General features: G+C 40.5%; 1 protein-coding gene across 3 annotated transcripts in view; it reads right to left on the bottom strand.

Annotated features, from left to right (window-relative positions):
- Positions 1-244: 244 nt before the first annotated feature.
- Positions 245-15,196, bottom strand: part of SLC25A17 (solute carrier family 25 member 17) — a 44,788-nt gene continuing 29,836 nt past the window's right edge. Inside the window, exons 5-9 of one of the 3 annotated variants that reach the window (XM_007453983.1) lie at positions 9,503-9,619; positions 8,060-8,205; positions 7,876-7,971; positions 6,530-6,612; positions 245-1,061 (exon numbers count right to left, since the gene is read on the bottom strand). In XM_007453983.1, the coding sequence (XP_007454045.1) occupies positions 914-1,061; positions 6,530-6,612; positions 7,876-7,971; positions 8,060-8,205; positions 9,503-9,619 (590 nt within the window). In that variant the 3' untranslated portion in view covers positions 245-913. The remainder of the gene's footprint in view (positions 1,062-6,529; positions 6,613-7,875; positions 7,972-8,059; positions 8,206-9,502; positions 9,620-15,196) is intronic. The other 2 variants (XM_007453984.1, XM_007453985.1) reach the window with 2 other exon arrangements.

Here is a 15,196-nt window from a genome sequence, read left to right as displayed (position 1 = left end):
AAATAACCTCAATCAAGTTTATTCTCAAAATATACAGTCTCTACCAAGAGTTTATAAAAGAAGATAATATTCCAGAGCCTAAACAAGGTATCTGCTCCCTCTCCCTTTTCTGTGATTTTTACCAGCTGCTTGTAAACTCAATGTAATACTGTAAAGGGCAACTTTTAAGAATGACTTTTGTGCTGACAATTCATTGGGGCCTATATGGATGAACGTAAAACCTCAAGTTTTGTAGTGAAAAGGCTGATTCAAAATAAATATTTAAAATTATGTCAAATACTAAATAAGTGATATTTACAAATAGTTTATAAGAGAATCATTTGGAATTAATAATTTTCATTTCCCCCACAAAATAAATAGCTCACACACTAAAGAAGATACCTTTCCTTAAGCAGGAGGAAAAAAATGCCAAGAAAAATAAAGTCATGCTTATGGCATAGTCATAACATTTTTAGTGAAGAAAATACCAAGATGAAGACATACAAAAGTATATGAGGAGAAGTACATGGTAGCAAATTTGCCCTAGGACCTGGGGGAAGGTTCAAGGGAAAGGGACCACCTGGCAAATCTAAAAAAGACTCTACTTGGAAAAGATTATACATGAGAGCAAGAGTCCATTCCCCTCAAAAAAACCAATAAACCCCCATAAACTTTCATTTTTAGGTTTTCAATAATGTTTTCTTTTCATATGGCCATTGGCCCAACCTCCCCCACAAAATTCAACCAACCATCATAAAAACTAAGTTGGTAACAGGTCAAGCTGGCTATACTCCATGTGTAAACTCAGATGCATTCCAAGCCAATGAGGGTAAAATTCTCAGTGGAAGGAGCAAGTAAAAGGGGAACCACTTCTCTTCACAGAGAAGGATCCCCTGTCTTGAGCATCTCTGAGTGCCTGACGGTGGAAGGTGCCTCAGCGCTTGTGTGCGCTCTTCAGCCCCATGACCGTGAAGGTAGCAGCCGTCAGTTTCTCATAAACGAGGAACATGAGAGCAGCAGTGAGGGCTGTCTGCAGCAGTTTGGCTTCAAGGCCTTTGTAGAGTCCCATTATTCCAAAACGCCTAAAAGGAAAGAGGTGAGAAAAAACAAAAGGTTTTCAAAGAAACAATACTATTTTGCAAAGGTTTATTCTTAGGATCAAAAGAAGCTATGGAAGTTTTAGATATAACGGACTTCTGTTGTTTAAGTACTTCTTATCTTTAAACATATTTGGGGATTGATGAAAGTTTAGTATTTCTTCACAGCCACCATTAACTAGTGGAATGCTGACAGTATCCCACAGATAGGGTACAGATCCTAAAATCCTAAAACCATTTTTATGCCAAAATCTGGGATCTAACAAAGAACTTTTAGATCTTGACTTTAACACTCTCCCAACTCAGTTATTTCAACCTAACAGTCCCTAAATGGTGGCAAAGCTGCCAATTGGTTTAGATCATTGTAGCCGCAACAAAACGAGAGAAAGTGACAGAAATGAAAAGCTCTCCAATTCTGAGCCTTCCCATACATTTGATCTTTTTAAAAAAATATTTATTTATTTATTTTTGGCTGCATTGGGTCTTCATTGCTGTGCACGGGCTTTCTCTTTGCAGCAAGTGGGGGCTACTCTTCGTTGCGGTGCGCGGGCTTCTCACTGTGGTGGCTTCTCTTGTTGCAGAGTACGGGCTCTAGGCGTGCAGGCTTCAGTAGTTGTGGCATGTGGGCTCAGTAGTTGTGGCTTGTGGGCTCTAGAGCGCAGGCTCAGCAGTTGTGGTGCCTGTGCTTAGCTGCTCTGCAGCACATGGAATCTTCCCGGACCAGGGCTCAGACCCGTGTCCCCTGCATTGGCAGGCAGATTCTTAACCACTGAGCCACCAGGGAAGTCCACATTTGATCTTCTAACCAAGTGGCTCTCACATCTAGCATACATCAAAATCACTGGAAAAGCTTGGTGAACCACAGATTGCTGGGTCCCCTCCAGAGTTTCCGATTCATTAAGTCTGGGATGGGACTCAAGAATTTGCATTTCTAACAAGCTCCCAGGTGATGAGGATGATGAGGCCAGCCTGGACACCAGCCCTTTACACCCACTGCTCTAACCACAGAGAAGAAGGCTTCAGCTAGAACCAGGAGTTCAGAGTAAACGATGTCTCCAAAGCTACTTTTTGAGAGTGAATTAATCTCATATGCTAGTTCATCAGCAACTCCAGGGCTATATACAGCACGCAGACTGAGAGATTAAAGCTAATCAAGCGCTCCATTCAGAAACTATTCTACATTTTATACATTTGCTATGTGTGAAAACTTATCATTTGGAGCAAATCCTGTGATAAATAGGAATGAAAACCCTTGACCCATGAATTTCTAGTTCATTGACTAATTTGAATTGTGTTCCCCCAAGAAAGCCAAGCAAGTCCACTTCAATGTTTCTCAAGGTGAGGTCTGCTGGGAGATAACAGAAAAAATATATACTGGTCTCTGTCCTCAGTTCCTGGCATGGAGCTCCTAAAGCCCTTGTAATTTCCTAAGTGATAAGAGCACTAGGAGCGTTTCTTATTCTAATATTTAGTCTTTGATCCTAGTTCCTGATATAGAGTTCCTAAATCCCTCAATTTCCTTGGTGATAGTAGGGTCTTCTGTTCTAATGAGGTGATTCTTGGTGGGCTCCTGGATGGGGCTGGTCACCAGAAAGACCAAGCTGTGATAAGAAACTTGGAATTTTCAGCCCCGCTCACTATTCTCCAGAGAGCAGAGGGGGCCGGAAATGGACTTAATGATAGATCATGCCTACATAAAGAAGCCTCCATAAAAATCCCAAAAGTATGGGGTTCAGAGAGCTTCCAGGTTGGTGAGCACATCCATGTACCAGGAGGGTGATGTACCCCAACTCCTCGGGGACAGAAGCTCCTGTGCTTGGGACCCTCCCAGATCTCTTTATATGGCAACTCATCTGTATTCTTTAATAAACTGGTAAACGTACGTAAGTGTTTCCCTTTCCCTAACTTCTGTGATCTGCTCTAGCAAACAATCATACCCAAGGGGAAGGAGGTCATGGCAACCTCCAATTCGTAGCCAAGTCAGACAGAAGTTTTGTGTAAGCTGGAGACCGACTACCTGTGACTGTCATTTGAAGTGAGGGTCAGCATCCTAGGACTGAGCCCTTTCTTAACCTGTGGGATCTAATGTTATCCCCAGGTACGCAGCATCAGAATGGAGTTAAATCACGGGACACCTGGCTGGTATCACACAGAACTGCCTGGCGCGGGGAATCCCCCACGCAATGTCTGGTGACCGGAGGTGCCAGAAGTGAAGTGCTCTGTGTCAGTAGTAAAGGAAAGATACACAGTAGTGTCGATTGTCTTCACATCCACTCACATCAGAATCACCATGGTCTGTTTAGAAATGAAGATTGCCAGGCCCCGCTCCAGAGGGGAGGCATGAATCTGTATTTTAATAAGCACTTCAGGTGTTCTTAATCCATCAAAAGTTTGGAGAGGCCTGGCATGGTATACTGCACTGTCCGATATGGTAGCTACTAGCCACACGCGGTCATTTAAATTTAAATAAAATTTAAAATTCAGTTTCTCAATTGTACTGGCAGTATTTCAAGTGCTTAACAGACACACGTGGTTGGTGGCAACCCTACTGAACAGAACAGGTATTTCCATCATTGTAGAACGTTCTAGTGGATGAACACTCATTCAATGGTCCCTGAGTGCTTACTGAGCGTATGAGTTTGAACATCTGGCTCTGCCTGCATCTGTCTGGTGTTGGGCAAGTCACTTTCTCTAAACCTGCTTCCTGATCTGCAAAAATGGGAATAAAGTCACCCTTCCACACGCACAAGGCTGAGTGAGAACCAAGCAAGATGAAAGATGTAAAAACATGCTGAATTTCAAAACTATATAACTCTAAAGATTTCCTGTTGACACTACCTTCTTAACTTTCTTGACTACATCTTTCTTAACTCTCACAATGCTGGTAGAAATGGAAATGGGTATCATCTTTTTGGGTCAACATGGCAATACCTATCAAAATTTTGTATGTTTAAACTTCTTAAGTAATTCCACTTCAAGGAATTTTCTCTACAATTATAATAACTGAGGTATACAAAGCTAAATTTATGGACTATTCATTTGTCAATGTTTGTAAAAGCAAAAACCTGGAAACAAACTAAATATTTATCATAAGTGTATTGGTCAATAAATTATGGCATATTATGTAACAAAAAAATGCAGTCATTTAAAAAAACTAGATAAATGTACAGATATTGACGTGAAGGATTGTTTGTAACGTTTTTACAAAAAGGCAAGGTACAAAACAGTATTACCATATGATTCCATTTGTATAAAAATGAATACCCAAAATATATGTTTTATACAGTATTCTGGAAATACATGCACTTTTTGTTAACAGTGACTAGCTCCTGGTAGAGACAGGAGAGAAAACACAGTAGGTGTGCACGTATTTATAGCTTTATTGAAGTTTAAATGACTTCAATTTGATGAGTTTTGACTGATGGGTACACCCATGAAACAATCACCACATTCAAGGTAGTGAACATATCCATGACCTGAAAAAGTATCCTCACGTCCCTTTGCAATCACTCTCCCTCCACCTACTCTGGCCCTAAGCAACCACTAATATGTTTTCTGTCACTGCAGATTATTTGCATTTTCTAAGTTTTATATAAGTGGAATCATACAGTATGAAATCGTTTTCATACTGACCTCTTTTACTCAGAAAAATTATTTTGAGATCTATCCACAGTTTTGCATGTATCAGTAATTATTTCTTTTTCCTTTCTGAATAGTATTCCACTGTATAGGTATACCACAACTTGTATCTACTCATCTGATGATGGACATTTGGGGTGTTTCCAGTTTTTGACTCTTACAAATGAAGCCATTATTAACATTTATGCACAGGTCTTTGTGTAGACGCATTGGGTAAATACCTTGAAGGGGAATGGCTGGGTCTATGGTAGGTGTATGTTTAGCTTTATAAGAAAATGCCAAATTGCATTCCAAAGTGGTTGTGCCATTCTAAATTCCCACCAGCACAGGAAAGTTCTGGTCGCTTCCCATTCTTGCCAACACTTGGTATGGTCAGCATTTATTTTTTACTTTATAACAATTCTTTATCTTTGATTTTATTTTTTATCCCAAGTATATTCTATCTTTATAATAAATTTATTTTAAAATATCTTACATCTACAAACAGTAATAAAGTTACAGCAGCTTTTGCTTCAAAGGTGCTGATCTATTTGACTTCCCTAGGGGTCAGTTTCTTTAAATGAAAGGGGGAAATAACGACAGTACCTGCCTCATAGGGCTGTAGTTAGGATTAAGTGAGATTACCCAGGTAGAGCGTCTGGCTTAGTGTCTGCCACATAGCAAACACTCAACAGTGTTAGCTGCTCTCATCACCATTATCACTGTTGTCATCATTATGATGATAATTGTTGTAACTCTTCCTACTCTTCCCTCCCTTTCCCGCTATGACTGCTGCTCTCTAATAGCTGCTTATTTCTATCTATGAGAGGTCATAGGATATGTCATTGATGCAGGACTACTCAGCAGAGTGGTCTCTATATTAGATTATAGCAAGGCTCTCTCTCTTTTTTAAAATTATATGTTTCAGGTATACAGCATTATAATTTGACATCTGTACATACTACACAGTGATCACCAACACAAGTCCAGTAACCAACCATTACTGTACAGCTGACTCCTTTCACCCATTTTGCCCACCCTTGAATCCTCTTCCTCTCTGGTAACCACTAGTTTGTTCTGTGCATCAATGAGTTTGTTTGTTTGTTTTCAGATTCCACATATGAGTGAAATCACGTTTGTCTTTCTCTGCCTGACTTACTTCATAATACCTTCAAGGTCCATCCATGTTGTCGCAAATGGCAGGATTTCATAGGAGGATGCCCTTTCTAAAGGAGTACTGAATCTTTGTAACTAACAAAGAATAAGGATCTAAACTTTTCCATAATTTCCCAAAATGCTGTCATATCTCACTTAGCCCCTAAAGTCAGAAATGTCTGAGCACAGCAGGCAAGGGAGAGGTTTCTAGGCTGCCACTGCCAAGGCAGAAGTGCAAGGTAAGCAAATCCAACCACTTCTTGGCAGAGAGGGCTGTTAAAAGAGAGGACAGAGGGCTTTCCTGGTGGTGCAGTGTTTAAGAATCCGCCTGCCAATGCAGGGGACACGGGTTCGAGCCCTGGTCCGGGAAGATCCCACATGCCATGGAGCAACTAAGCCCATGTTCCACAACTACTGAGCCTGCGCTCCAGAGCCCGTGAGCCACAACTACTGAGCCCGCGTGCCACAACTACTGAAACCCACACGCCTAGAGCCCGTGCTCTGCAACGAGAGAAGCCACCACAATGAGAAGCCTGTGCACCGTAACCAAGAGTAGCCCCCGCTCACAACTAGAGAAAGCCCACACGCAGCAAAGAAGACCCAACGCAGACAAAAATAAATAAATAAAATAAATTAAAAAAAAAAAAGAGGACAGAATGTGAACCATCTACAAAGCTCACCTTACTCGTTGGTGAAGAAGATAGAGAATGTTCCGAAGACTCCCCAGTGTTCTGTTTTCTGGGTTCAGTCTGTGATGTCCAAACTGGGGAAGAAGAAAAAAAGATAAATAATTACTGCTTGCTACCGCTTTCTTTATCTCAATTTCAGCTTTCTTTATCTCAGTTTCCGCTTGCAGAGGAAATTACGTTGGAGTAACATGTTACAGCGTATGGTAATAAAAATATCCATCAGTATTTAGATTTAATTAATCCTCTTATTTCAATGAAATAAGTGAAAATAAGAAATAGTTTTTCAATGAAGCAAGCATGAGAATTTTCATTTTACAGAGAGTCATGGGGAAAATTCTACCTCAAAAGAAAAAGCCATGCCCACGATGAAGATTTAGATATCGATGGTATGGCTTCCAATCCTTTAAGGAGTTATGATAAACACTAATTAATTAGAATCTCTGCAATTTGAGCTCTTCACATTATATATTTCTATTATAAAAGTGTCAAAATACATTTATTTGACTGCTACTGAATTTCTTTATATTAAGTACCAATTTTAAAATAGTACATTAGTAAAAATACTTTTAACAGAAGGGAATAATCTTTTTGAACTGAAATACTTTCACTTCCACCTTCATTTTACCCATCAGTAAGTCCTTTGAATTTTTTCTCCCAAACAGACCTTGAATCTCTCCTCCCCACTGCTACCACCATAGTCCAGGCCACACTCACATCTTACCTGTATGACCGAAATAGCCTCCTAACCTGACAACGTCCTTTTCTCTTAGCCTTCTGACCGATTCACCACTGAACAGTCACAGTAATCTTCTCGAATTGTAAATCAGATCACATTACTCTCCAGTCTAAAGCCTTGCAAAGGTTTCCCACTGCAGAGAGAATAAAATCTCGTCCTTACCTATAGGCTCCCTGCTCCTTCTCTAACCTCCTCCTGAGCCACCTCCAGCCACAATGGCCTCCTTTCAGTTCCTAGGATTCACCAAGCTCTCGGTACATCATGTTCCCTCTACCTGGAATGCTCTTTCTTCTGCTCTTTGCACAGCTGGATCCTTACCTTCCTTTAAGTCTTAATTTACATATGGCTCCTCAGAGGAGCCCATCTCCAATCATGCCACCTGAGAAGACCCCCACCATGCCCCTCTCCACTAAATCATAGAATGCTGTTCACTTCCTTTATAGCTCTTTCCTCAATCTGCAAAATATCAAATAATGGAAAAAATGCATGAGGACTGCTCCAAACTACTTTATTGCTTTATTAAATAACATTGCTTCAAACAGGGAAACCAAGTATTTTAGAATACTGTTTGACTAAATGCAGGGAGAACCCTGGCACTCACCCTCAGAATTGACTGTACTGTCTGTAGAGGATAGGTGACCGTGGTGGCAATTGCTTTGGCTATTGCACCAATGATGAACACGTCCAAAGAAGAAAGCTGGAAAGCAAAGGAAGAACAAACTGCATCAATCTAAACAGCAAGAAGTTGTCAGGGATTGTCTGCTGCTTTCAGAATAAGGGCTTACCTTCATTCGTTTCTTTAAAAGCTGCCGTTTTAAACCTTCATAGAACATGAATTGGATGGCAGGATTGAAGACCAACAGCAAGGAGGGAAATGTGCCATTCCATAAAGCCAGGATTCCTTCATCGCGAATGATCTGGTGAAAAGCATCTGAGCAAGAAATCAAGGACCTTTGATGACAATCCCCTAACTAGAGAAGACAATGTACCCAGAACACAAACCTGATTCTATCAGTATTCTATCATACTGATTCTATCAAGATTTCCTTCTCACAATGACAAGTTAATCAGTTAACTACTTGTGAATAATCATCAGATACTGACCATCACCAAGTTATTGAGAGACCAATTTCACTCATAGGCAACCCTTCCTAACAAATCTAGGGTTGGCATGTCAAGTTTTCCTAAGTAATCATCACCACCACTGGAAGCTCTGTACTACACAGAATTGTGAACTGATAGCCCATGTGTTTCACAACAAAGGTCAGTACAGAAAAAGATTAGAGGTGACTTCCCTGGTGGCGCAGTGATTAGGAATCTGCCTGCCAACGCAGGGGACATGGATTCGAGCCCTAGTCCAGGAGGATCCCACATGCTGCGGCACAACTAGGCCCATGCACCACAGCTACTGAGCCCGCGTGCCACAGCTCTTGAAGCCCACGTGCCTGGAGCCCTGCTCCGCAACAAGAGAAGCCACCACAACGAGAAGCCTGCGCACCACAATGAGTAGCCCCCACTTGCTACAACTAGAGAAAGTCTGTGCGCAGCAATGAAGACCCAATGCAGCCAAAATAAATAAATTTATTAAAAAAAGAATATTAGATAGTTCTCTGGAGTCCATTTTATAGGACTGCCTTATAAGAAAACCCCTGTTCTCATTACAAAGATGGAAGCATGGGAAAGGAGAACCTGGCAATGTAATACTATTAAAAAGCAGAAGCTCAAGGATATCAGATGCTAATCTGGTATCCATATCTAAAGAAAACACTAAGGAAAAAAAAGTAGCAGATTGCTCTTCAGAAATATTCATTCCCCTCCCACCTGTGCTCCATGGGATATACTCCATGGGTATATTTCTCTACCCCTTATCTTGGGGCTTGGCCATTGGTTGTGCTTTGGCCAAGAGGATGTTAGCAGACAAAATGCAAACAGGGGCTTGAAATATGCTTGTATGATTGAGCATGTCCTCTTGTGCTTTTGCCATCACCAAGAGAAGAATATGCTCAGGTTGGTCCCAGGAAAAGGAAGAGAGACACATGGAGCTAAGACTTGTAGGCTGGCGTCAGCCTAGATGAGTCAAATCCCTGTCAATCCAGAGACACATGAGCTAAACAAATACTTACTGTTGGGCACTGAGATTTGAGGTTGTAGCATTATCACGGTGATAAATTCCAGATATAAAGAGAAAAGAAAATCTTTAAAAAGGAACTCACCCAAGAGACACTCACCGATAATACCATTGTAGTTGGTTGGTACAATGTCTTCATTCCTAAATTTTGCCCCTTGCAGCTTCAGTCTGGTGTTTACTACCCAGAGTGGAGTTGTTAGCAGCACATTCACCACTCCTTTAAAAAGAAAGGGGGAGAGACAAAGGGAAAGCAAAATGTAACCTTTTAAGCTCTGCTGTCTTATGTTAAAGCTACACACCAATGTTTCAGTTATACCTCTGCCACTGACCCACTAGGAGACCTAAGGTAAGGTGTCCCTTTGTGCCGGGGTACAACACAAGCCACTGCTGTTAGAAGCAGTTCAGAAGCCTTGCTGAGAGCAGGACGGCTGGCAGCATGAAGAGAGTACGGAGTTTCCTCATTTGTATAATAGGAGGCAATCTGTTTGTCAATTTATATAACCATCAAAGTAGCAATTTTGATATAGTTTTAAGTACAGTTTTTAAAAACAGCTTTAAGACAGGGAAGTGACTTGTTGATCACATGCTAAGTAAGTCCATGACAATATCACATAAAACACACAATTTACAACTCCCATGTAAGTAGCTCACATGCTTTTAAGTGAGTATGGATCTAGTACAATAAATGAGAGAAAGTGTGACATTTGAAAGTGCTTCAACAGGGACTGGAGGCTCACAGAAGACTTCTTCATCACTTGGGGAATTAGGATAGGCAGGCAGCAAGCAGCAGTTATGAACCATTACAAAAACACCTGCAAAAGTTTTACAAGCATCATAATCCTTACAAGTTTAAGGATGGGGATCTTGGCTGCCCAAGGTGGCCTCAGAGTGGAACAATACAATGAGCCAGGTGCTTCTTTTTTGAAAACACATGATCCCAATTTAATACCACCTTGAGTTATTAAAATATTCCTCATCAGTCCTGAAATGATTAGAGAAAAATACCAGACAGACTTGTAACAAAGTGCCTGACACACAGTATATACTTTATAAATGTTTGTTAAATAAATACTTAACAAGTAAACTAATGAGCAAACTCAGCAAACAATGGTATATCAAGCTATCTGGCTCTAGCCGTACTCTGAAGAACCCAGAGGCACAATTATAAGGAAGAGAAATCTTCTTTTACTAAAAGCCATTTAAATACAACAGGATTAAGAATGTTTTGATTTAAGGAATCTCACAACATACTATATATAGAAAACACCAAGGCTAAGCTTGGTAAAAACACCAGGAAATTCAAATTCTAAATTTTCATTAGCTGAATGCAGTTGCAAAAGTAAGATATTTTGGCACCTCTCTCTTAGAAACATTGTGAGAACACATTTCTCAAAATAAAAGGCATTATCAAATAATTTTATGAGTTGTATTTGTTATATTTTTCCACATAACACAAAGGAGTCATCTTTAGTTACGGCTCAATATATTCATACATTGTCACTTGAGGCATTGATCATAATCTGAAAAAGTCTTAACTAGAGATTCTTGCTAGTCTCATTTTACAAAAGCACAAGTGCCCAAGAGGCCAAGACAGAAGATTATCAATACAAGCCCATTTGCCCAGACTTTATAATGTATTCCTCTTCATTATAATGTACACATCACTTAACAAAAAACAATCAACAGCCCGAAAAATCAGACTAGAAAGTGCTACTGAGCAGTCTACTGCTTTTTTTTTTTTTTAAGATGACGACAGGAGAGCTCAGAACCAGAGATCACAAGCTTCTGTGGATACTGTAGACAGGCACAGTGTACATACCTTTCTAAACAAATGAAATAGGTTGCCCATTAAATAAATTCTTTGGAAATCAAAATTCCCTTCATGTTCTATTCAAGAGGTAGGCACACACAAAACATTTCAGAGGCAATGCAGCAAAGATTAAGATTTAGCCACTATTTAAAATTCTGCTTACATATCCCCATTACTAACACAGGCTGAAAGATGGAGAGGAGTCTAAGGACATGGTCAAGTACAAAAATGCATCACATCATTTAAAGAAGAGAATATAAAGTCCTTGTAAGAACATTTTGTATTTCAAAGCTTTTTATCTGAGAAGTTCTTTAATGCTCTAAGCCAAAATAGATGGAGAGGTATTTTTTAACCACTATCATTTTATGAGTTCTGGGAAAATACCTGAGGATCCAAACTTTACTAAAAACTTGCAACCTATATAATCAAGCAAAGGACAACATTCCACGGAGGAAAAACAAGCTGCAAACGAACGTGATGAGTGATTCCGACTCTGACTAAAGCACGATGGATATGGCTGCAGGATACAGAAAGTTGTCTGCTTATTTATGTGTAGAAAATTCCTCTGCCAGTTCCAAGCCATGGCTGTTCCTTCAGCTCTAAGATGGGAATATTAATACCATACCTACTTAAGAACAGGAAATTGTTTTTCTTCCAATTCAAATGATTCTATTTTCTTTCATCATAAAAAATCATTTATAAGAAAACAGAACCAAAATTAAAAGATGAAGAACAGTAACTGAACACACTCACTAAAATCACTCACTGATTCAAGGATAAGTGAAACACAGCTGTTTACTTCTGAAATATTAAAAACAAAGTTTTATTAGTAGTGAGCCTCCTGAGTTAAGGACAGAAAACAAAAATGGAGAATGCTAATTGGGTGCACTTCTCGGGAACACGTGCAATGACCACTGAGATAAGAAAATGGCAGATCAGGGTCATAAATCTAAGGGCTTGGCTCCTTATAAAGGAATGCAACTTGATACACACAGGAACAAAGCTGCCTTACCAGATTTAAGGCCTAAGGACAGGATATTAATTTCAACTGTCACAACAATGATAACACCGTTGGCATTCAAAAAGAGTCATTGATAAAAATTCCAATTTCATAAAAATGGCAAGTATCATCTTCATTTAAGTTACCTGTAAGGTTCTGCTCTCAAATTCTTCCCCAGGGTATTAAGCTATTTGGGCTTTCTTCTGTGAAAATAAAATAAATAGTAATAACTCTCTAAGTTCCCAGAAGTGGAGTAACAGTAATACTGCTCCTAGTTCTCCCTGGCGACAATGAAACTCATTCCTACAGTGACTGGAACACAATGGCAGGGTTCACAGCAGGAAGAGAAAAAGCTGTTTTAATTATTGTAAAAATGTGGTAAGCATTAAGATATAAAAACATGTTATGAGGAGTTTAAAACTCGCAAAAGTGATTTCCAAGGAACTCCCTACCTTCAGAAAAAGAGAGGACCTATAATCGGAGAATCACAGAATTATAAAAGACTATAAAATTCACTTGATCAAGGGTCTCTCAACTGTGACACTACTGACATTTGGGGCTGGATACTTATTAGTTTGGGGCAGGGCAGGGGTGCAATTGTGTAGGATGTTTAGCAGTATCCCTGGCCTTCTACCACTAGATGCCAGTAGCATTCTCCAGTTGTGACAACCAAAAATGTTCCCAGACATGGTCATATGTTCCCTGTGGATCCACTGATCTAATCCAATCACCAAGTGATTATTCACTTTATTTTTGAAAATCTCAAAAGATAGGAATTCATTCTCACCCCAATAGCCTATTTTTTACAAGAGCTGTTAGAAATTTTATTTTTACTGATACTAAATCTACCTTCTTAAAGCAACTAGAAACATATAAAACTAGCTAATAGGTGTTTTTTTAATCTGAGGTATGAATTAGCAATTCTTAAATAACTTTATGTGTATCTTAGGATAAATAAATGATTATGACCTGCAAGTCAGTCATCCATGGTCTGCTCATCAAATACGTATTGTGTGTCTAGTATGTGCTAAGTAGGTGCTGATGATACAGAAGTAAATAAAAAATGAAAATCCCTGTCCTTTTGAAGCTTATGTTCTAATGGTGTAAGACAGGATAAATGAGTAAAATATGTAGTATGTTAGAGGATAAGGTTAAGGAGAAAATTTAAGCAGAGAAGGGGGATAAAGTTTTGCGGGGTAGAAGGGGGCACCATTTTCAACAGTGTGGCCATTTAGGGAAAGACCTTAAAGGAGGTGAGGGAGTGAACCATGCAGTAACCAGGCAAAGGAAACAGCAGGTACACAGGCCCTGAGGCAGAAGCATGCCAGGAGTGTTGCTGGAGAAGAGGTCAGTGAGGCTTGCAGTGGGGTGAGTGAAGAGGACTGGCGGGCCAGGTGACACAGGGCTTTGTAGGACAAGGTAAGGACTCTGGCTTTTACTCTGAATGAGAAGGGAAGCAATTGGAGTCCTTTGAACAGAGAAATAATACAATCTCACTTACGTTTTTTTAATTAATTAATTTATTTTTGGCTGCGTTGGGTCTTCATTGCGGCATGCAGGCTTTTTCTAGTTGCGGTGAGCGGGAACTACTCTTTGTTGCAGTGCGCAGGCTTCTCACTGCAGTGGCTTCTCTTTTTGCGGAGCATGGGCTCTAGGTGCATGGGCTTCAGTAGTTGTGGCACGCGGGCTCAGTAGTTGTGGCTTGCAGGCTCTAGGGCGCAGGCTCAGTAGTTGTGGCGCACGGGCTTAGTTGCTCCGCGGCATGTGGGATCTTCCCGGACCAGGGCTCGAACCCGTATCCCCTGCATTGGCAGGCGGATTCTTAACTACTGCGCCACCAGGGGAGCCCTCACTTATGTTTTAACATGATCACACTGGCTGCTGTGTTGAATACGTATTGAAGGGGACAAAAGAGGAAGCAGGACATCAGTTGGGAGGCTCTGAAGATAATCCTGGCAAGATTTAGTGTTGGCTTGGACACAGGTGGTAGTGGGGGAAGGGGCTGAATTCTAGAAACCATATGATGAAACAGGCAATAGGATTTGCTCACAGACTGGAGGTGGGGTCAAAGAGAAACAAGATGAATTCAAGACTTTTGGTAGGGCAACTAGTAAAATGATGAAGATTACAGGAGGGGTGGTCCTTTAAATTGAATTCATTCATTCAACATTTAATCAGCACCTTCTGTGTATCAGGCACTGGGGATACAGAGATTTTAAAAAATGTAGTCTCTGCCCTTAAGGAGTTCACTGTCTACTAAAAGATAAAGACAAATATGCAGACTATTGTTATCCAGCAGAGTAAGCACTGAGACAGAGGTATATACAGAGCTGGAGCACAGAGGATAGGCACCTAACCCAGAATACAACTTGGGGGTGGTGGACATGAGAAACAGGGAAGGCTTCCTGAAGAGGAGGTGGCTTGAGATGAGAATAAAAGGATGACTAAGAGTTAATAAGATAAAAAAAGCAGTAAGGCTGCTTCAGACTGACAACAGCAGCTGTAGAGGAATGAAGTTACTAAGGGTTCTTGGTCTGTTCAAGGAATCACAGTTTGGCACAGGAGAACAAGAGCAGAAAAGACCAAGATAGGGAGGTAAGCAGTATCACAGCAGATCTCGTATGTTAGGCGCTCATCCTGCACGTGTACGAGGGGGGCCTTTTCTGCTGAGGGTGCCGCGACTCCATCCTACATGCACGTGGCAGACACTGAAGGGTTTGAAGCTGGGCGCAACATAATCAGATTTGGATATTAGAATAGCAGTTCTCAATCATTTCTCTGACAAGACATGTAACAGATGATGTTCACAATCAACACAGACCCACGGGTTCTCCCTGGACATCAAGCGTAATTCCATTCTTTACTCACGCTCTCAAGAAAACATTTCAGGATGTAAGTGAATTAGAATGATATTAATACAGTGGGATCTCTTTTAACAAGTTCCATATAATGGACTCACCAGATAAACCTGTGTTCCTCTTTCC

Source organism: Lipotes vexillifer, unplaced genomic scaffold (genome assembly GCF_000442215.2).
Source record: "Lipotes vexillifer unplaced genomic scaffold, Lipotes_vexillifer_v1.1 scaffold382, whole genome shotgun sequence".
In the NCBI taxonomy this organism is placed as follows: domain Eukaryota; kingdom Metazoa; phylum Chordata; class Mammalia; order Artiodactyla; family Lipotidae; genus Lipotes; species Lipotes vexillifer.
This window is presented reverse-complemented; position numbering and strand designations above follow the sequence as displayed.